The 22,003-nt window shown below is 36.6% G+C and overlaps 1 protein-coding gene across 2 annotated transcripts in view; it reads right to left on the reverse strand.

Annotated features, from left to right (window-relative positions):
• FILIP1 (filamin A interacting protein 1) overlaps nt 1-22,003 on the reverse strand; it is a 184,652-nt gene that overhangs the window by 44,605 nt on the left and 118,044 nt on the right. For both annotated transcript variants that reach the window (XM_011383561.2, XM_011383560.2), the window contains exons 3-4: nt 17,539-17,712; nt 10,545-10,723 (exon numbers count right to left, since the gene is read on the reverse strand). In XM_011383561.2, the coding sequence (XP_011381863.1) occupies nt 10,545-10,723; nt 17,539-17,712 (353 nt within the window). The remainder of the gene's footprint in view (nt 1-10,544; nt 10,724-17,538; nt 17,713-22,003) is intronic.

The following is a 22,003-nucleotide window of genomic DNA, read 5'->3' on the forward strand; positions in this document are numbered from 1 at the left end:
TTATGACCTCAGCAAAGTTACCATAGCAGTTTTTCTTCCAAAGGATGCCTACAGTTACCACATATCTTACTTCTCATAAAATTTTATGTGGCTAAAAATCATAACATTGCTTTTTTATAGAAACAAAGTAATCATTTTCCAGCTATACATTTCATAGTTATATTTTACTCCTCAAATATAAGTTTTTAATTACATAAGATTTATCAGTTCTTTGAAAATTTAAAAGCTAAATGTTAAATCTTTCCTCAACATAAACCACAACTGTTAATATTGATGATTCTTCTGAAATGGTAGAAACCAGATAAGGCCGGAGGGAAATGACCGTGACTAAAATATGGTCAGTTGTTCCTTATAATTGAAGATAAATTTTCTGCACTATACATAAAAATAACTATAATAATAACCATTAGTAAGGGTCTCAACTTTTTTCAACTGATATGGAAAGCCATATCTACTTTAAGTTTTCATATCTTCTATAATCTATGTCCAGAATTTCTATCAGCTCTACTGATATGTCTATCCAGGTACCAACACCACACTATTCAACTTACTATAACTTTAAAATGAGTTTTGTTTCTGGTAGAAAACTTTGCTACTACTTTTCATTTTCAAAATCTGACTATTCTTGCTTTTTCATATTTGACTATGAAAAAATATTCATATTTTTATATGAACTTTAGAATCAGTTTTAAAAAAAATCCTTATAGTATTTTTATTAGGATCAAACTCATGGATTAATAGTGAGTTTCTATTTAATATAGTCTATATTATTTTGTCATTAAAAATATGACAATTGTTGATTTTTGAATATTAATTCTATGTAGTTTTGTACCTTGCCAACTCACTTTATTGAATTCTCTAATTGTTTATGGTAGGTTTTCAGTTTTCCTGAGTCTACGTATAATCTAAACACAAAACCAATTACATCCAAACAATAGAAGAGTTCACTTTTCTAATACTTTGCATTGTTCTCAAAATGTCTTAGTTTGATAAAATATAAATTGTGATTTAGTGAAATTTGCATGGTTTTCTTCTTAGTGTTTAATACACAGGTGAGCAGAGGAAACAATCACTTTTAGGAATTATATGGCACACCTTGTAGAAGGGGTTTTATATTCATTATCACGTGAACATAAACAACTCTATGAAATAGGCACTCAGTTATCCTCATTCTAAAAGAAATCAAGAATCTGAGGAATTAGATAACCTGTTCAAGGTTACAGACCAGTAAGTTGCAGTCAGAATTTGAATTCAGAGCTATCTGGCTTCAAATGAAATGCAGGAGATTGAGAAAAATTACTATCTCTAAGTTATAGATTTCTAGGGAGTCTGGTACCATGCAGCTGTAGTAACCCAGGGAAGTAGTTAACTGCTGTTGAGGTTAGACTTAGCTCAGATGATCTTCTAAAAGACACAAACATTTGTGAGCACACCATTAGTACTCAAACCAGCCATGAAACTACCTTATTTCTCCTTAGCATACATATGGATTATTTTACCAACATATGCAAGAAATGCAATTTTCTTGTTATCTGTATCTCTTATAACCTCTACTTTAGGCTCCCGTTCCACTTTAACTTAGTTAATTCTGAGTAAGCTCAGTCAAGTCAGGTACCTATTAGTAAATTTAAAGTCTCTTGAATCAAGACGGAGTCTCCCGAGTTAATTCTAGGGCTTCAGGATCCCAGTTCTGGAGTTGGGACCAAGTTCTGGGACCACCAGGAGGGTGTGTGGGAGTTCATGTAGTCATCGCCCTTCCACACCTGCATCTTCTGAGAGGCACACTGTGGTCTCTGGTCTCAGCTGTCAATGCGCTCAGGTTGCTGATCCAAGTAGGTCACAGTTCTGTCCTCATGTCCAGCCCTGCCTCATCTATTACCATGGTCTTTCGGGGACATGAGGAAAGTCTAAATATCTAAAAACTGAACTTGTATCAAGCTCTCTCCAACTGGATGTATCAGACACTAATTTTTACTCTATTTCTCCCGAATTATTAGCAGGAGAACCACAAGGTTTGCCATGCCCTTTGCTATAAACTGAATTATATTCTCCTAAAATTCATATGTCAAAGCCCTAACCCCCAATGTGACTGTATTTGGAGATACAGCTTTTTGGAGGTAATAAAGGTTAAATGAAGTCATAAGGGGAGGGTCCTAACCCAATAGAATTGGAGGCCTTATAAGAGGAGGCCTTATAAAATCTCTTTCTCCATGTACATGCACAGAGAAAAAGCCATGTAAAGACAGAGCAAAAAGGTGGTCATCTGTAAGCCAGAAAGGGAGATTCACCAGAATCCAACTTTCGGGCACCCTGATCTTGGACTTTTAGACTCCAGAACTTAGAGAAAACAGATTTATGTTGTTTAAGCCACTCAGTCTATTTTGTTATGACAGCCGAAGCTGACTAAGCCATCCTTGAACTGCACCTAGTTATTTCTTTACTCTCAAATTCTCCATACCATATCTACCTGGAGTTTAAATTACTCTCTTCCACCTTCCCTCTCCCCACCTCTCAACCCCCCATCCCCCAAAGCTAAGAACTGAGGTTCTTCTTTTGCATTAACTCCTCTCACAGCATAAACCTCTCATTTTCTTGCTTTTCTCTCAGAGAAACATCTAAACAGGAAAGAAGAGGGGCGATTAAAATTGGATCCACTTGATTACATATTTTTTCTAAAGCTATTCCTGGATCCTTGCTTCTGAAACCCAAAAGACAAGATATTATCTTCTCTTCTTCATCTGTAACAACTTTTCCTTCAGGCAGTGGTTGCTCTTGACTGGTCACACAAGGACAGGTCACAGAGTAACAAAAAATATTAGGTTAAAAGTCCAATTATTATTATACTATAGTAAATTTATATAATGAGCATAGGCAAATAAAAAAAGTCAATATAAAATTATATAATAATTCAATTACAGTTGAATTACTTAGTTTGTAATGTTGTAAGGGACAGTCACCCAATTTACCTAACATGATAGGAATTCTTAGAAAGAATACCCCCAAAGTAAATTAATGCAGAAAAATGTATTTATAGCCAAACAGGCCCAGGGAGAACTGGAGCATTGTACATCACTGTGTAGCATACACCTACAGTTCTAGTAACCCATCAGCAATGCTTATGACCCAATGTTTGTGATCCCCTCAGAAATAGGCAGCCACTGAAACCCCAGTCTTGTGATGTAATTATTCTTTACTCTTAGAATTTCTATGTCTCTGCTGGCTTTTTTCTTGGCTTCTGTTGCTTTTACTTATTTCTGTTCCACATGCCCCAAGAGAGTGTTTCAATGAGTTAGTCGGTCAAACAGAGCACACCCGTTTGGCGGGGTTCTTATGCCAGGCTACCTCATAGGCCCCAGTCTCCCTAATACCTAGGCTATCAAAGGTTGCAAAGTAGTTGCATTAGAGACTAAATAGCCAAGAGATAAGTTTTGTTCACTGCACACTGTTTTATAAATTTGAGTCAGCATTGAAAAACTAGAAGGTCTTACTAAAATCAGAGTTCTGTCTTTTCCTGAAAAATTAGAATTAGCAACATTGGGCCCACAATCTAAAATGGGGTTAATCAGCCTGAGCTGAATTGTGACTTTCTCTGATAGTCAGAGCTGGCTCTCTTCAGCCTAGCAGTCCCTATCATTCATGTAATGTGTGCTAAAAAGCTGGATCTGCTTCATTCAGTTATTGTCTGACCCTGGAAGCATTTGAATTTGAGACCTCTGTGAACTTTGTCTAGGAGAGTCGTCAACTGCTGGTCTAACTGGTTGTGACCAGTATTTACAGAGTCATATGACAGAAAGAATGACAGTTATGTGAAAAGAGCTTTCCTTCTTTCTCTCAGAAGATGCCTCTTCAGTAAATCAGGTACTAAGAGTTTCAGGAACTGTCTGACAATTTCTTGAAACTTTTCTGAAAGAGAACAACTCAATGACTGGTTCAGACATAGAAAGGCTGACAACCTGACCACCTCTTACTACTAGATTCTCACTCTTTATCTCTCATATTCAAATTCCCAATACCATCCTCCTTTCTCACTTCTCCTAGGACCTTTCCAGAGTATGGGTGTCAAATATCAGTACCTAGGCATTCTTACATATTAAAATCTTAAACAGTAAAGTATGTTTCTTGCCTGTTCAAGCCCTCCTTTTCAACACTTTTCCTTTCTTGTGGTCAGTTTTCTTTGATTATTATCCCACCCTTTTGTATAATATTAGAGTCTTTCCTGGTTCAAGTTCTGTTGTTATCCTTAAAGTCCAAATACACTGAATCTAATTAATAAAAACTCTCAGTTCTCCAGGTTAAGCCCTAAGATCTGAAAAACATCTTCACCACCCTTATTTACAATAAAATGCAGCCATACTGACATTTAGATTTAAATATAATCTAATAGACTCTGAGATTGTATAGGTAACAGGTAGCAGAACTACAAGATCCTGAATCATCAAATATGACAACTGGATTTTGCGGTATATTAAAAAAATTTTTAAGGGGAAATGCATTTGAGAAATAGTTTCCATAACAGCAAAAGTAATTAATTTATATTATAACCTTTGATTAATCATAAATTTTTGTTAATCAGATGACCTGTTGTTCTAGGCATATCTGTTAAAATTATATCACTAAGACTCTAAAGAGTCTTAGATCAGAGGCTGCTAACTCAATGACCTTGAGAATGAGGGCACTATGAAACTTGGGGAAAGGATCACATCTACCCAAGACCCAGCATTTTTGTACAGAACCTCAAGGCATATTTTAATAGGCTCATTCAAATTTAATCCACAGAGTGCCTAGTTAAAGATGAATGCCATGCTCCTAGTTTTACAGCATTGATAGTAGACAAAGTAATATCATGGATCTTTTAAGAGGGTCGACTTCCCTTTAACTAAATTTCCAACCCTGGGAATCTGTCTTTGAGTCACTGATTGATTGCCCAGCCCCTTAAATAAGATGTAACATCACTTCTTTTACATCATGCCTACATTTCCCTAACACAAACCCCCAAGCTGTGTGACAGGGATAAGATCACCAGCACAGTCTACATTTTCCAGTAGAAAGTGGGATTTGCATATTGCAAAGGTAAGAGGAATTAGGAGACATAGTTTGATCCTAGCATTCTTTTGGAAAACCATATGTAAAACATATTCTTTCTGTCATTCTCTGAATTCTAATTCCTCTCTTATCTTAAAAACTCTATTCTCAGCTATTTTCTGGGTCAGTAGGATATTGATAGTTAAGTCTCATATCTCGTAACCAAGTTAAAGTCTGTGAATTCGAATCTCGAACCTGCAATAGAATGAATGTGCAGTCCAAGACGTGCAACTTTCTGTGCAACTTTCCAAGTCATCTTTTCTTCTTTTGTGCATTGAGGAAATGAGGTGTTCATTTTAATCAGAAGGTAAGAACTTGGAAATAGAAAAGGTTATTTTTTTACTGTGGGAAACAGTTCAAACATTGATTCTTTCAATTAACTTTTGGCAAGTAAATTTGGTAGAAGGAACATAACTTGTCTGCTTTCTCAACTACTAAACAGAAATTATAATTATATTTCATATGTTTTTGTAAGGATTAAACAAGATGTATATGTGTCCAGCATATTGGGGAGGTCAATGAAAGCTAACTCTGCTATTGAACAGCATCTAGCAAAGCACTAAGACAAAGAAAGGACTCAGAAGTTTTTCTGTTGATATGCTCCACCTATTGATTACTTTCTGCTTAAGAAGACTTGATCATTTACACATCAGTAGCGATCTTTTTCTACAGAGTGCTTTATTGTGATTCTCCAAGCTACCAGTGAGAAAAGTCAATTTTATTGCCATATTTTAGAGATAAGGCATCTAAATCCAAGAAACTTCAGGAAATTATGCCAGGGAACCAGATGTGAATCTTTTTCTATAAAATGAGCCAAGAATATTTTCCAAGTTTCAAAAACTTTATCCAACTGGTCATTTCCCCACATACGCAAATGTAATAGTGCAACCTGTCCCAAGGGCCACCAGGCAAATGTCCAATCCTCTTTACTTTGACCTCAATGAACGATACCACATTGGGACTTTAAAACTTCTCCATTCAAGCTCCTGCTCCTGCATTCTCTGCTTCACAGCTTCAGAGATTTCTCTTGAGATGCTGATTCGTACTTTAAAAAAACTTACACTTGGAAGGCTTGCCGCAATATTACACGATGATGTAATTATTTACATAGTCTCAGCTGAGCTTATAGAATCCAAAAGCTTTAAAATCTATATCTATAGTTATAGATTTAGACAGCACTCCCCACATCACTTACACGTGTGCGCGCGCGCGCACACACACACACACACACACACACACACACATCCTCCTCAAATATTTCCTTTAAGTTCCAGACCATTTATTGATGTAACTGTGCTCTCTCTATTCTGACATTCTTGAAGCAGCCCTAGTGAAGCTCAAGACACGTGATGTGTGAGCAGTTCAGACAAGAATAAAGACTAAACTCTAAAGGTGATCTCATGCATTCAGAATTATGCCTTCAAGATGGCTTTAAATATAGCATTTAAATATAGCAAACAAAATACAGCATTTAGAAAGAATTTTCTTTACCCAATATTAATTAACATAACAATGATTATTTTCATTTTTATTATTAACAATGCCAGTTAAGTCAACGAATTTTTTTCATGCTATTTCTTCTTTTTAATTTGGGAATATAACTATTTTTAAAAATATATATTCCATAAATGATGGTAATAAATTATGAACATTACTTAGAATAAAGGAAGCCCTGAACAATATATTGCCCCTTTTAGGTATTTAATTTGTGGAATTTTTATATAAGATGAATTTAACAACTCCTGAAAAGTGAAAAATAACTTTTGTTTTTAGTTTTTGTGCTTGTATGGTCTAGGTCAGTGACCATAACAAGAAGGTAGCTTGGAAGGGGGCTTTATGTAGCTCTCTCGTAACCATCATCAAGCTCCCGTCATAACTACCCCAAACAGAATGGAACTAAAGTAGAACACTGTGTATGCTAGTCAAACTCAGCTTCAAAACAAGTCCCCAGGCTGCGTCATCCAACAGATGTTGTCTCAAAGCTTTTTCTATCTTGACAGTCTAGAGACATCACTTGTCCTAATATCTCTGTATTTATATCCTCACGATATCCACCATTTTGCCTTTTAAGATTTTGTATCATAGTTTAGACATAAGAGCATGGAGATGGGAAGCCCACACACTCATGCAGTCATATACACACACGCACAAGCATAAAACAAGCCGTTTTGCACAAAGGACTCATTTGCATAAAAGTACTAGACCAGTGGCCTGTATTAGGATCTTAGTCGAGCTACATAATTTTTCTGGGCCTCAATTTCTCTGCCTATAGAATGAGGGAAGTGATAGAGCCGATCTCAGAAGTCCTTTGCAATGCTCAGAGTCTCAGATTCCTGGTTTCAACAAATATCTGAATCCGTATTGCTTATCATCACTTGCTACTTGATCCTGTATGCCTGAGTCGTTTTTGTTGTCTTTAGTAATTTTTGCAGAGGAAGTGAGACCCCCTTAAAGAGCAAGATAATTATAGAGAATGGAGCCTAGATGTTATCAGAGTCAGTAGAGTCCACTGGCTCTAAACTCCTCCCCTCATCATCTCACCGCCACCACCAAATTAAGAGCTGTCTGGGGTGGAGACAGCCTGCAGTCACACCCAGAGGGAGAAGCTGGGTGATTCTAAGAAGCAAACCACTTAGGCTTATCTCAAGTCACTTTCTTCCTTCCTTTACTCATACTCACAGCAGAAACAAAGGTAAATGTTTTAGAAGGAAAGATCTTGGCCATGCTCTCTCTTTCTCTCTCTCTTTTTTTTCCCCTCACACAAGGGATTTCTCTGGAGAAGGGAAGGGAGTGCAAAACAAAGCAGCAAACAAAGGACTTGGAACAGTCTATGTGAGGACTCCCACCAGTGCTAGGAAATGCCAGTTCCTTATTAGCTGCAGTTCAGCTTCCCCTGCAGGTGCTACAGACACATGGTGTGTGAGCAGGGGCCACCCTGAGCACCTGGGCCCTAGCTGAGCCCCGAGGGACTGGGCGCCTGGCTACAGTCTGTGATCCTTGTGGGGAAGGGCTCCCTGGCAACTTGGCCCACAGGAAAGCAAGACTCAGGGTCAACAAACACACACCCCCATAAGTAGATCTAATTATGACCGCTTACTTCAAAAAAAGGATTTAACCTAAAGCAGATTTAGCAGAGCAGTTTCCAAAGGGCAGCAGGAATCTCAAGCCTGACCTTTGAGAAAATCCTCCAGGCTTCACTGCCCCAGGAGCACAGCAGGCCAGTCACCAGTCACGGTGGACTCCTCAGAGCGCAGAAAAATTCAGAAATGCCAACTTAAGTTACCAAGCCCTAGTGGAGTGTTTAATTTAGCATAACAAGTGCACTGGTGGGCAGTCAGGGCATTGATCTAGGAAGAAAACATTGACAGCAAAAACTATAAAGCACTGAAGTATAATCTGTTGAGTCAAAAATACTATTTCAAAACCTTAAAGTGGTTTGATATTTAAGTGAGAGTCAAAGGTCACTTAGTGAATTCTTATCTAAAACATGAAAAGTTTGATGATATATCCCAATAGTGCGGATCAAATTTATCAAAAGCACCTTAAGATAACTTTTTAAAATTTTTACTTTGATTTTAAAAACCTTCTTCACAGCACTTTGCTCAGGAGATGTGGTTGTTGCATAGTTGTCTAAGGAAATTAACTCTGAACGGGGAGGAAGGGATTGGAATTGTTCATCTAGAGCTGATCAGCATGAAGTTAGTAAAAAAACACATCCAGGATGGGCCCATTGTATAATTGATGCAAAAGTACTTTGTGAACTATAATGCCCTCTCGCATGTGTCATCATTACAATTACTCTCACAGAACACAAAAATTAGGAAAATGAAAGAGAAAAAGAAACAGTCTGGATAAGTACAGTCTCTCCATCTACACATTTCATTTAAACCAATGACTCTGTAGGTGAACCTGTGCCAACTCAGGCATTTAGCTTTTGTGAGAAATAATAGTAAAGATAGACATATCTGGTTATAAATGAAATTATTTACAGTATGATCAGAAAACAATTAATCCAAACAGATGTTCTTTAAAATAATTTGATTTCAGAGCTTTTAAAGTCAGGATCAAACAAGTTGCTACTCTTTACCCAACCACATTCCAACAGAGGACATCTAACTGGAGATCTGCTCTAGATATATGTAATTTGATACTGTCTTTAGGACCTTGTTTGAAATGTCTGCGCTTGAGATCAGAAAGTTCCCAGAAATTGAGGAGGTGGAGCTTATTCTCACTGGTTACTGAAAGCGTCAAATCAGGCCATCTGTTTGTTCAAACATGAAGCTGATAAACTTTGGCTTACAGAAGCAGAAGACAGGCTTAAAGAAACCATAAATCAAGGGTTTTGCACAAAACACTCCACCTATTGTTCTTTTCCATTTCTGCTCCCTCCTTATAAGATTGGTAAGCATGGCTTATCAAGTCCAATAACAAGTAAACATTACCAATAATTTTAAAAAATTTAACACAAACATGTTCCACTTCATATCTTTATTTACCCTCTTATTGTGATAGCTTTTTCTGGTAAATTAACTAATCTAGGAAAACCAGATCTCTTTTTGGTAACTAAATAGATAATAAAGCTGGGATTGGTAAAGCTGTCCCAGAGTGGCTCTTAATTTGCAAGTCTTAAACACAGAAGCAGACATGCTTGGTAACTCAAAGCATGGGATTTAACGTCATTAAAGATTGTGCCATTCACAGACATACCTATTCAGCTGAGGGAAGGAAAAGGAGAGAATAAGCTAAAAGAAGAGACGCTGAAAAAACTGGATAATATAGAAGAGTTCATTAAAGAGCTGGTCAATTTGGAATCTCTGCCTCAAATGTGGCTGGCAGTCACTGATCTGAGAAAACTACCTACAAAGATTGGTAAGCAAGGCTCGACACACTTTTTGTTTTGTTCTGTTTTTGTTTTTGACACTAAGTTTTAAGAGTTTTCAACCCTTACAAAGTTAAGCAGGTAGTTCTAGTCATTAAGTAATTTAACCACAACCAAATATTAAGATTTTTTTTTACTGATATTAAGAATGAATAATAGGTCATTTAAATTTGCTAAGTTTAAAATTTTGCTTTCCCAAATAAGTGGATTTCAATCTCAAAGAGAACAAGCAGACATTTAAATTGAAGGCAGTTAGTAGAGAGGCTTTTCAAATGTAGATGATTCATTGATCGAATTCAAATATAAACTCTCTGGATTTGTTTCCAACTTTAGAGTTTTACGGCTTTTAACATCCTAATGGGAATGTGGAGTCTTATTTATATGCACCCCCAAACATATTTACATTAATAATTCCTGGTAAAAGTCTGTCTCACTCTCTATGGTCACAAACCATTCAGAAACCAGAATTAGACTCTGGACACCCATCTGTGGTGTCACTGGAACAAAGCCTGATCCCTGACAGGAGGGCCAGAGATGAGGGCTGCAGCATCTCGATGTGACTGGTGGCAGGTGTGCACATTACCTCTCCCGCTCCTGCTCCAGCAGGTTGGTGAAGTCGTCACTCTTGTTCATGTAGTCAGTGTGTTTGTGCTTCTCGTTCTCTAACTCGTACACTGTGCGCCTGTGACACTTCTCTGCCAGCAGCAGTTGCTCTAGCATGCGCCGGTAAGTTTCTTTCTGTTTTTCCTCGAGTCTGTCCAGCTGAGTAAGCAAACATGGGAAAGAGTTTAATAGTTTATTTTATTTGCATATGACTCTAAATAATTTGTTTATATTGGTCTAGTGATTTATTACCTGAAGGGGAAAACATTGAGTCAGGTAATCTCTGCCATTTTCCCTTTTCCATCATTTTCTCTAGGCCACTTGGCTTTATAAATTAGCCAGTAACAAAGCCACAGTAATTTCTGGCCTCCTAGCCCTTTTTCTGCAAACATATGTATGGTTTCTAAAATTTCAGGAAAACGAACTCTTTCACTATTTGAATGATGTGGCACAAAGCCCTCTACTCAGAAAGAAAGACGATAACATCCTTCCTGATCTCAGAAAAACGAAGAGCTCGGCATGTACGTATACTAAACTCCTCCCAGGTAATCATCATTGTCACAATCTTTTTTTAAGGTTTGTAGTTAAATGCTTTTCTAGGAAAAGTATACCAAGGACCTGCAGTCCTCTTTTTTCAAGAGATGTTAAGTAGAGGAAGGATTTCTGAATTTGTAGAGAGTACATATCTCAGACTAAAAGAAGTTTTATCAAATATTATTACAGTGTTTTTGTGCCTATTTCTCTGGCCAGGCTACCCGATCTTTAAGGGATTATGCCTTAATCATCTTTTTAGACCCTAGTGTCTAGCACAGTGCCTATAGCAAAGTTAGTGTTCAGTAAGTATTTGTCAAATAGGATCAAATCTTACAGTACTGGCAGTTCCCTATCCTACACTCCTCTTCAAACTCTTGTACAGAGTTTCTCAACCTCAGCACTATTGACATTTTAGACGAAATAATTATTTTCAGGGAGCTGTCCTGTGTACTTCAGGATGTTTAGCAGCATCCCTGGCCTCTTCCCCTAAGACATCGGTAAAACTACTACCAGTCGTGATAAAACTATCCCCAGACATTGTCAAATGTCCCCTAGTGGGAAAAATTACTGACCTTCCCCTCATTGAGAACCACTGTTCTAAATATGTTGAAACAGACATATTTAAAATCCATTCTTAATCCCACAACCAACTCTCTGGAACCCAATGGGATAGCTCCTCAGAGTATCAGCATCAGAGTTGTTTCCCCTGAGTCTTCCATGTTTGCCCTTCAGTCATAAGGAAGATACAAATTTCCCGCTACAATCACATATTTTCATTGTGAATGGATCATTTCTGAGGCCCAAAATAAACAAATACTGTCCCCATAATTCTAAGTGTCTTCTGCCTGGATCTCCACTCCCTTTGCCTAAGAGCAGACAGACTGGTGGAGACGGCCAGGTGGCCCTTAATATCTGGGATCATCAGAGATTGGCAAATTGTACTTTTATGGGTTCTGGTAAATTTGTGTTGCCTATATAAGTCTTATTGGCATAGCATGTATTACAAAATATTCTCTCCAAGAACTCTCCCATCCTCCTGCAGATGTGATTTTCACCATATTTTATAGAATTTGTCAAGCACTACTGAAACATCATCATCCTCATCATCCTGCTACTCATCATGAGAAATGTAGAAGGAGCAACTCTTTCTCCTTTTTGATTCTTTATGATAAAGTAGGACTCTCCGTACTTTTGAAAGTATTTGGAAGAGCAGCTTTTGCCAGCTTCTTCATACCCTCCCGCACTCCTCTCTCAGTAGGGACTGGTGACTTATGTAAAGGTTGTATTTGGGACAGGGAATTTGAAATAAACAGCTAATCTTTTCATTTCTTATTTTTTACTCTGCCTGCCATAAGATGGTACACTGTGCTCTGTAGGCCCAAACTCTCTTTCTCTTTCAAGTGGATTCTCCAAAGTCTAGGAGAAAAAGTATAGAAAGCCTGGTGAGATCATTTATCTATTTATACCAATAATAAAGCTAAATATTTTAAGTCATGTGTTTGACTCCTGTAGTTATCTCTCAATCCATTCAAGGAACTCTAGAAGGGGAGATGGGCACATTATTAATTGAATGATTGACTGAGAGATATTCAGAGAGATGGGAATTAAAGGGGCATCTGGAGGAAAACAGCACATATTGCTATTAACTGTTCTGGGGCAACATAGGCAGGAGGTAGGCCTTCACCTGAATATATTCTGTCCATGTGGGCCTTTGCAATTGGTTGCACCAACTACAGTCCTGGGGTTAGGCCATTGCAATAGTTGCTAGGGTCTCTGTGGGTAATGTTCACCTGATTTACACTAGCACAGCTTGACCTCAGCACTAGTTATATAATCAAAAAGGCAGTCTTTTTGCCGAGACATTGGTATGTACACTGTTTACCACACAGAACTACAGACCCAGACTTCAACTGCACAGGTTGTCAATTTCTCTTTAGCAATAAAGCATTTATGTGAAGGACCTAGCTTTCAATTTTAAACACCAGATATAAGAACAAACATAGGTAGCAATAGCTCGGCTGTGCCAGATCCTTGTTATTTTGTTTGGAGCTGCATTGGAACTGCATTGAGCTCCTTGGAGAGAACTAAGGTGGGCTAAGCTCTGGGATCTTTGTGGCTTGTCCACAGACTCTGAAGACCACCTCCCATAACTATGGACTCTGTAGATTCTTTAATTATGGACACTGTGTCCATGGCTTTTGGTTTTCAGGGTACACACTATAGCTTAACCAGAGAGGAGTAGTAGCTTTTACTAATGAGTAGTGAAAGTGAATATTTCCTATTACTTTGGAAATATAGCTCCTACTACTTTTGGAAATATAGCTCCTACTTGGATGGAGGTAGAATAAAATCGAATGAGGCCATCATAATGGCAAAGGAAAGGGTGTACCTGGAAGTCCTATTCTAATAAATCAAATTGGTGGAGAAGAAATTCAAAGACTTTAGATTGGGAGAAATTTCAGTATGTTTTAGACAAAAGGATCACAGTTCAGGAAATGATTTTAGCTCTGTTATCAGCAGTGGGCTAACTGGAGAAGTATTAAGGAATTTAGAAAGAGAAATCTACTTAAGAGAAAACATGAGGTCTTAAAGATCAAACTAGAGTTTTACAAAAGAATAATAGATCTAAGTGCTCTTGAAGATAGGGCTATAAAACGGGAAATAATTTAGTCATTGTTGAATCAGAATGAGTGATCAGAGGAGGTAGAGACATCAGAGCACAGAAAACAGAGCATTGTGACTTCCTCTACAAAGAATCCAGGAAATGTTTGAGGAGCATGCTTAAAATATAGATAGTCCTTCAGGAGATCAATTGAGGGCCTTTCTCTTGAAGATCGCAACCACTATTTGAAGTGGTTATATAAAACATAGATTTAAGAATTAAAATATGAGAAGATCAGGGTAGGATATTTGAAGTATTATTAGGTGAGTTTCAAGGTGTCAGCTATTTAGATGGGCCCTGAGTAAATATGCACAAGAAACTTAGAGACACAGAGTTTTAAGGAAAGATGAGACAAACAAAAGAGGATTCAGGCAGACAGCAGCAGATACAGTCCAAACATGGTTGTGGTGTGATGGGTAAAGAGTTCTTAGTAAGGATTATCCAACTCAAGAACATAAAAGTAGGTAAGATTTGTGTTGAACAAAGGATCTTCTTGGTAGCTCATAACTCCTTGATTTTGTTTCTCTAAGGGAGACCACATAACATAGAATATGGAAGGTAATATTAGGAAAACAAATGTCTGGGTCTCAAAGCATAGGGAAAATAGAAGCAAACAAATAAATCAAAAAACTTCAATATCCATAAAATCACTATTTTGATAGAGAAAGAAGGGACTACTTGAAAAAATTGTTCAAAATGTTAAAAAAAAAAAAACAAAAAAAAAAGTTGAGTTGTCTTACTGCAGAAAAGATTGTGACCGAAAAAATATTTTGTTGCTTTGAGTAGAACAACTTACTCAAGAATTAGAGAGTTCAAACATAAGGAAGGCTAAATTCTGAGGAACAATAGCATCAGGGTAAGGTATGGTCTCACTAGGCCCGAAGGCATACGAGATTCAGAAGGCTCACCTGGGGGAGAAGGTGATTCTCCAGATGAAACAAGGGGGCAATAAGAAAAACTACTATTAAGTGATGGGTTGCCTAGGCCTGGGCATGGGGTTTTAAAAAAGAAAAAAAGATTAAGGAGGTTTTAAATATGCAGGTAGAAAAGCAGAGCACCTAAATTAAGAACCAGGCACAGAGGATATCACCACTGCAAATCCCTAAACCTCTCAAAAAGATATATTTCACGTGCCACTCACCAAGGACAAGGGTAGTACACGCAAACAGATTTCTCTACCCATAATGGCTTTGCCATAATTATTAACTTTTTGACAGCAATAGGCTCTGTCTGATGTGAACAACTGCCCCAGACTGACTGGTATCCTGTTGTAGCTGAAGATTTTCTCTACCTACCCTCTTTCCCCTGGATGTCCCCTAAGTTTCTGCTTTGGTCTTGGTAACAGTAATATGGGTCTGCATTGTGCTGAGTGTTAGGGTCACAGACTATCATTTCGCTTGAGTGAAATTGACTTTGGAGCTAGAGGTTTCCTTGCATTTTTAAAATTTATGAACGTGAGATTGGTACTATGAAAATTGCATGTGTCCTAATAATTCTTTGGGCTCTTTGAAAAAAAGTGGACTAGAGGGACTTGAGGATATATTAATTCAACTTTGAAAATGTTTAAGATCCCCCTGGCTGGCTAAGGTTAAGCAAAATAAGAATTTGGGAAGGAAAGAAATTGAAACTTTAATTTCTTTGGAATTTTTCTTAAGAATTTTGCTTATGAATTTCAATATCCCGGACATTAATTTACAAGGAAGCTCAGGAGGATTTAATATTTGCTACTTAATTTCTCTCCAGATATTTGGCAAGGGAGAGGACAGGTCCACCATATTGGCTTCACTGCTTAACCTCTGGTGAGTTCTTTTGGTAGCCTAGCTGGGCCTAATTTGGCACGGATATTTGAATGAATAGAAAGTTTTTGGCTTGAGGTGTAGCATGGCTTCTAGGAACAGAACTAGGATCTGCTCATAGTCCCAGGAGGCTAATAGAAATACGTTGTACTGGGATTTTTGCCTCATGAAATGAGAAGCAAGACTCCTGCTCCTGGGTAACATGAACTTGACTGTTAAGCCCAAAGGGTTAAGGGACCAAAAACCTGTGGATGATAGAAGATAAACCTTTTCTCCTTCTAGCATTCTATTTCTCTCACAAAGCAGGCTTCACCATTTTGGCAATATTCAGAAAAGTAGCTTCTGTCTTCTTCTCTACCTCCTCACTCACTCTTCCCTAGGGGAAGAATAACTCTTCGGATTGTTGAAGGAAGAAAAGAACCAAGAAGTACGCCCAGCTTAGCCAGTTCCTAACAAACAGCCCATGGGATGGGTGTTTTCTGTTCTGTTTCTCTGTCCATGAGGCAGAAGCATTTGGGTTACTCCTTTATTTGTGTACTGTCCATAAAACTCAGTGGGCTAGAGGCACTAATTCCGGGTAAGTGTGTGTGCTCTGCAGACTAACTTCTCCCTTGAGGAGCCATCCTAAGCTCTCACTTGGGAGAAAAGAATTAGGAAGCCCAAATGATACCATTTATCCAAGCTGAGTTCTGCAATTCAGGTAGTTATAATAATAACAGACAACTGATATTTTGACTTCTATCTGTCTTTTACTCCTCAAATCCTTCCAAGTTTGGAACTAATTAAGGATGTGAACAATTACCACCCTCAGATCCCAGCAAATATCAGTGCTTAATATTTGTTAAGTAATTATCATGTACCAGACACTATGTTAGGAGCTTTAGATATTGCTTCATTTAACTATTACAACAATTCAATGAGATGCATTGTTGTTACTTCTACCTGACAGATAAGGAAATTGAGGCTTAAACAGCAGCTAGTAACCATGGATCTCAAACATGAAAGTGGATTAGACCTGTTGACTGCATCCTATCATATAATCATCTCTTGATATTTTAGGAAAAGATGAGAACAGAGCTCCAGGTTATCCTTGGTACAGAAAATAGAAAATTATGGGACCATCAATCCATTGTGAATACTGTCTAAAGCAGATCTTGTCTGAGATTTGTCAAACTAAGTTGTGCAAAGACTTGACTAAATTAGAAGTTAAATTATAATAAATTGCTTCAGATTTTTAATTTCTGTGGTTTTTACATTTATGATACTAATTTCACATCTATGAATTTTTTTACTTGAATTCTGAAGAGTCAATATGGCTAGATTCATCAGTTGGTTCCCTAATTCAGCATCAAACTTCTACTATAATGTGAGAGTATTTTTAACATGAAGTATCATGGGTAGTTAATAGAAATAGTTAATAGTTCTTAATACAATCTTATATAAAAATGATTAAATATAGCCATATTGGATTTTATTTTATCTTAAAGAATTGCCCTAAACATTTTGGGATTTTGTATTTTAGCTACTCATATGAGACCATTTTAATTATGAGTCTATAAGATCCCAAAACACAGTGGTTTTACAACCATAAATATCAATCATGAAATCAGTTTAATTTAGGATTGCCAATTTGATATAATCCTGACAACTCAATGCTAAAACTGATAAGCACTACAAATTTTTACTCACGTAATCTCTTAGAGAAATGAAAGAATAACAGACTGCAAGAGCATGTAACTATCATAATCACATGAGAAATATATTTCAGGCTTTAAATATATTCAAAGAAATGCTTCTAAAATTCTTATTATTGAAAGGATCTACTATAATTCATGAATTTTTAAATTATACTTTAGTTCTATATTAGTATATCATAAAAATGTTGCCTTGGAAAGAAAATGTTAAAGCATATAAAATGGAAGAATGTGAAGATATCACTCTGAGGTTCCCTTTTGGAGCGATTGTTGGTGTCATATTGTTACCTCTGAAATCGGTTTCTCATAGACATCTTCTCCTATGGATTTCTCCTGGGCTAGGATGGCGTCTCGGTGCAGGACCCGCAGCACTTTCTCTGGCTCCGCAGACCCGTAATGAGCCTCCAGAACCTCAGGCTTGGTTTTCTCTGTCTTCAGCATGTGGATCACATCTTCCCTGGCCTGTGGTAGAAAGCACAGCAAGGTCAGATGGTTGACAACATAAATCACATGCTGAGCTCACAAAATCTGCACAGAGCTTATTGAATACGTCCCCCACCTCTTCGGGGCTATTGGCAAATTCACTGGGACTTCTGTTCTTATTTTTTACCAAAAGCAGATTGGCAAGCAGATACTCTCTGCTTCAGGTTGCTAGGAAGCAGGCAGGCAGAAAAAGATTTGTGCTAATATTAACTACATAAAACTTGCTTTTTCTAAACAGTGATGATTCTGAGAGGGGGCAGAACTGCCCCTGGGATACTTACTCCCTTTCAGTGCATAATTTAATGTTTTAATGTCAAAGACAATTTTAAGTTTTCTAGTTTTCTATTTTTGCTCAGTGTAGTATTCAAATCTGATTTAAAAGAAAACCCTGCTCTCCCCATTGTAGTTATAACTCCATGTATAATTAACCAAAACAGCCTTTATTACTGATTTCCTGTTTCCCATCAAGTGACTCATTTTACACAGAAACACATGGTTGGGAACTCCTGTGGTGCTGGGCTAGGCTTTTCAATTTAATGTATTCACAATGAAGGTGAAATTTAACCACTTTAACATACAGACTGACAACCAGATGAGTCAGGTTGCTGGGATAAGAGTTGTTCTTTTGGTTTCTTGGTAAAACTTCAGCATTTTGTTGAAGCTCCTGAGAAAATCACATAATTATAGCTTTTATATCATATACTACAGTTCCCATCACATATGCAAATACATCTGGATGTATTTTCTACTGATTAGTTGTAATTACTTTTTTAGTTATAATGAAGCTGACATCTGCTAAATGTACTCCCATCTGGTCATAAACTTGTTTTCCCAGTAATGGTGATGGGTATGAAGTATCTTGACTTCATTCCAATTAGTGCTAAAGAATAAACTGGTTGGCAACAGAGTTTCAGTCTGTGACAATGGAATAGAATTTCTCTCCATGTTATGCTAACTATGGGTTTGAAATTATAAACCTGACTTATTATCATGTTATTCTAAACATGGGAGCTAGCTAGCTAGCCCTGAGATAGGACCATTATAAAGTTTGTCTTTCTTGAGGTTTCTCACTTTTATTGCTTTTTCATAGTCTCCAAATTAATCTAATTCCAGATGGCTAAAGACTGATTTATTACAGAAACATCAATGGACTGGAATTTGCAGTTTTTCCCATGTTGTTTCTGCCACATATAATGTGCTCATTTCAAAACCAAAATGGAAAATATTAATTCTGAAGAACCTAGTGGTTTGGAGTTTGTGAGAAAGTTAAAATCAGAAAATAGTTTACTGGAAAAGCAATAAGTCACCATGCAGGGTGAAAGAACATAAATACAGATGTAATGTCACACTAGCCGGTGCGGTATCTTTGTGCAAATTAGAAAAAAGTGCCAGGAGATATAGCTCTGAGTCAAAGTGCAGCTTGCCTTATGAGCTAAGAGTGGGCTGTATTTCAGCCTCTATTTATCCCCTCTGCCGAACACCCCTGTGCAAAGCATAACTCTGTATCCATATATGGTTGCACTATACTGAAGGAGCCTATGGTATATCAAATATCATTGGTTTTCAGCCAGGAAGTATGTTCATTTCACACAGGTGAATATATATAGCATCTTCTAAAATAATGGTTCTCAACCCTGACTTTATTGGAGTCACCTGGAGAACGTTAAAAAATCCCAATGTCCAGGCCATCCCAGACCCATTTATTTAGGAGAAGGAACCAGGCATCAGTACTTTTTAATGCTCTTCAGGTAATTAAAGAGTTGAAAATATTGTTCCACGCTAATCAGTTAAAAGACCTACAAACCATACTAATTACAACCTTTGGCATTATCTAATCTAAACTACTTCATTTCAGTGTATTTCCCATCTTCAAGTGCATTGCCTTTTATTGTCTTTTAAGTAATCCTCACACCTGAGGTTGACCTTTTGCTTTAGCCAAAGCTGACGGGGAAAAAAGTTATCTTTAAAAAAGAAACACAGAGTTATGACTTTAGTGATTTATGTAATGACAGAAAGAAGAATTTAGAATCGCATGTGAAAGTGGGAAAAATGGCGACAACGGAAGATTGGTGAGAGAGAAGTCTCAATAACAAAGTACTATCTCTTTTCCATCTTTAAATTAGATGAAGTAAAGGCTGTTTTCTAAAGCTCACAATACAAAGACTTGTAGGGCAAATATAGAATGTGCTGTCTTTTGTATAATCAATTGAGATGCTGATTCATCATGAAATGTAAATATTTCAAATCATCTGCTCCCCTGCTGCCTGAAACGGGTTATAGTAGATGGTTAAGAAAAGAATAGAATAAAAGCAGAATTCATAATCTTCAGAAAGAAAATCATTACAGAACCTTAGAAAATACACTCCATCACATGGCACTCAAGTAATTTAGAAAAAAATTGAAAGACCAAAAGAAAATAGAGGATGGCTGTTGTTATTCTCTCTCTCTCTTTTACGTCTTTCTAAATTTTCTACAGTGAACATATAATTAATTTTACAAAGAAAAACACAGTGATACTTTATAACGAAAGAAGAAATACTTTATCATTTCTATTTCACATAAATGACACAAAAGCAAATAATGTAATAGAAAGTTGTCTTTTTTCATGTACCCAATGCTGCCTTCATTCTCGTTATAGACAAACCTATGAACAGTGTCTGTGGGGCTTAGAACAAAGGAGGACTCAAAACCACAATTGCCCAAATGATTATTCTATATTCTGTTTTTGACATTGTCTTGATTCCTTTTATAATTATTTCAAACGCAGCAGTGAAGCCACAGATACAACAGCCACAGAGCTGGGTAAGTGTACTGAAAACTTGGCGGTTTAAAGATTATAGGTTTTCCCATCTAATATTTATTCTGATTAGTCACATTCTTACCAGAGAGCTGAAGAAATCACAGCAGAACTATTTCCATATGGCATTTCCATAAATGACATTTCAAAAAAATGTTTGTCCCTAATTGTGGATTAAGATAATCAGAGAGTGGCTCTCGAATGTAAACTAAATCAAATAATTTTGAGTGCATAAATTGCACTGCTAGTTAGCATAAGTTTACATGATCTGAGCATAAATGAAATAAATCTCAAAGCTATCAGGCAAATAAAAATTTGAGTTAACATGGAAATAAAATTCACAGCATGGAATAATAGAGTGAGCCCAGCTTTGAAAAAACTCAGAATTCATTTCCAGTCTCAGCTGTGCTGTGTGATTTGTACAAGTTTCCAACATTGCTTTAATATAATTTTCTTGTCTGTGAAATAGAATTTTAATAACTTTCTTATACAATTGCTGTTAGGATGAAATTAGATATCAATATATGAAATATTTAGTATAGAACTTGGCACACAGTAGGTATCAAGTCAATAGTAACCAATTTACTTCAGTTTCTATTAGGTCCCCATCACCAGCTGCCTTTTTGCTCCATGGGGAGAAAAGAAATTTTATAAGATATATTTTTCTCTAACCAAATATAACATTTAAGACTGATACAGTTTAATAGTCTAGACATTTCACAATTTGCCCTTAAGAACATTTTTTTCAAAGAGGAATTTTTAAATCAGAATAACCTCTTTCCAAAAGTTATTTAATCTCCCTGACTCAATTTTCTTATCTGTAAAATGGGACATGTACCCCTTGATGTCACAGTGATCACGCAAGACCCTAACTAAATAATGTAAGAGCTTATAAAACTGTAAATAAGTAGCAATTTCAATTTAAAAATTTAAGCTATTCAGTTTAAAATATGTAAATATTGTTGGTATTTATCTTCTTGACCAAATCTTCCTATTCTCTTAGGAGAAAACAGCTTCTTTCTATTTAACTGATGTAAAACATTGATTTCTTTTTTCCCTAAAAATATACTTTTGCTTGAACTGTATTAATTGTGATTTGCTACATACACTAGACATTTCATTCTTAGTTTAATAACTGTAGACACTAATTACCAAAAAATGGAGCTATGGTGATTTAACACTGCATTATATATTTAGAACTATACTATTCATCATGAACTTGCTAAAAGCTTTTTAATTGCTATAATAATCATAGAAGGAATGCAAATATTGCCTATAAATTTCTAATTAAAATAATTTAATATTTTAATAGCAATCATTAATATTATGGTATCAGTTTAATTAATAGGTTAATGAAGATGACTATGTGATCAAAACAAATTTCTTCACTATAAATATGACTCAATCTACGTAAATAAGATTCTGCATTTTGGAGATAAAATCACTTTATATTTTTGTTTTGAGAATCTTAAT

The sequence above is a fragment of the Pteropus vampyrus genome, unplaced genomic scaffold (genome assembly GCF_000151845.1).
Source record: "Pteropus vampyrus isolate Shadow unplaced genomic scaffold, Pvam_2.0 Scaffold526, whole genome shotgun sequence".
Lineage (NCBI taxonomy): Eukaryota > Metazoa > Chordata > Mammalia > Chiroptera > Pteropodidae > Pteropus > Pteropus vampyrus.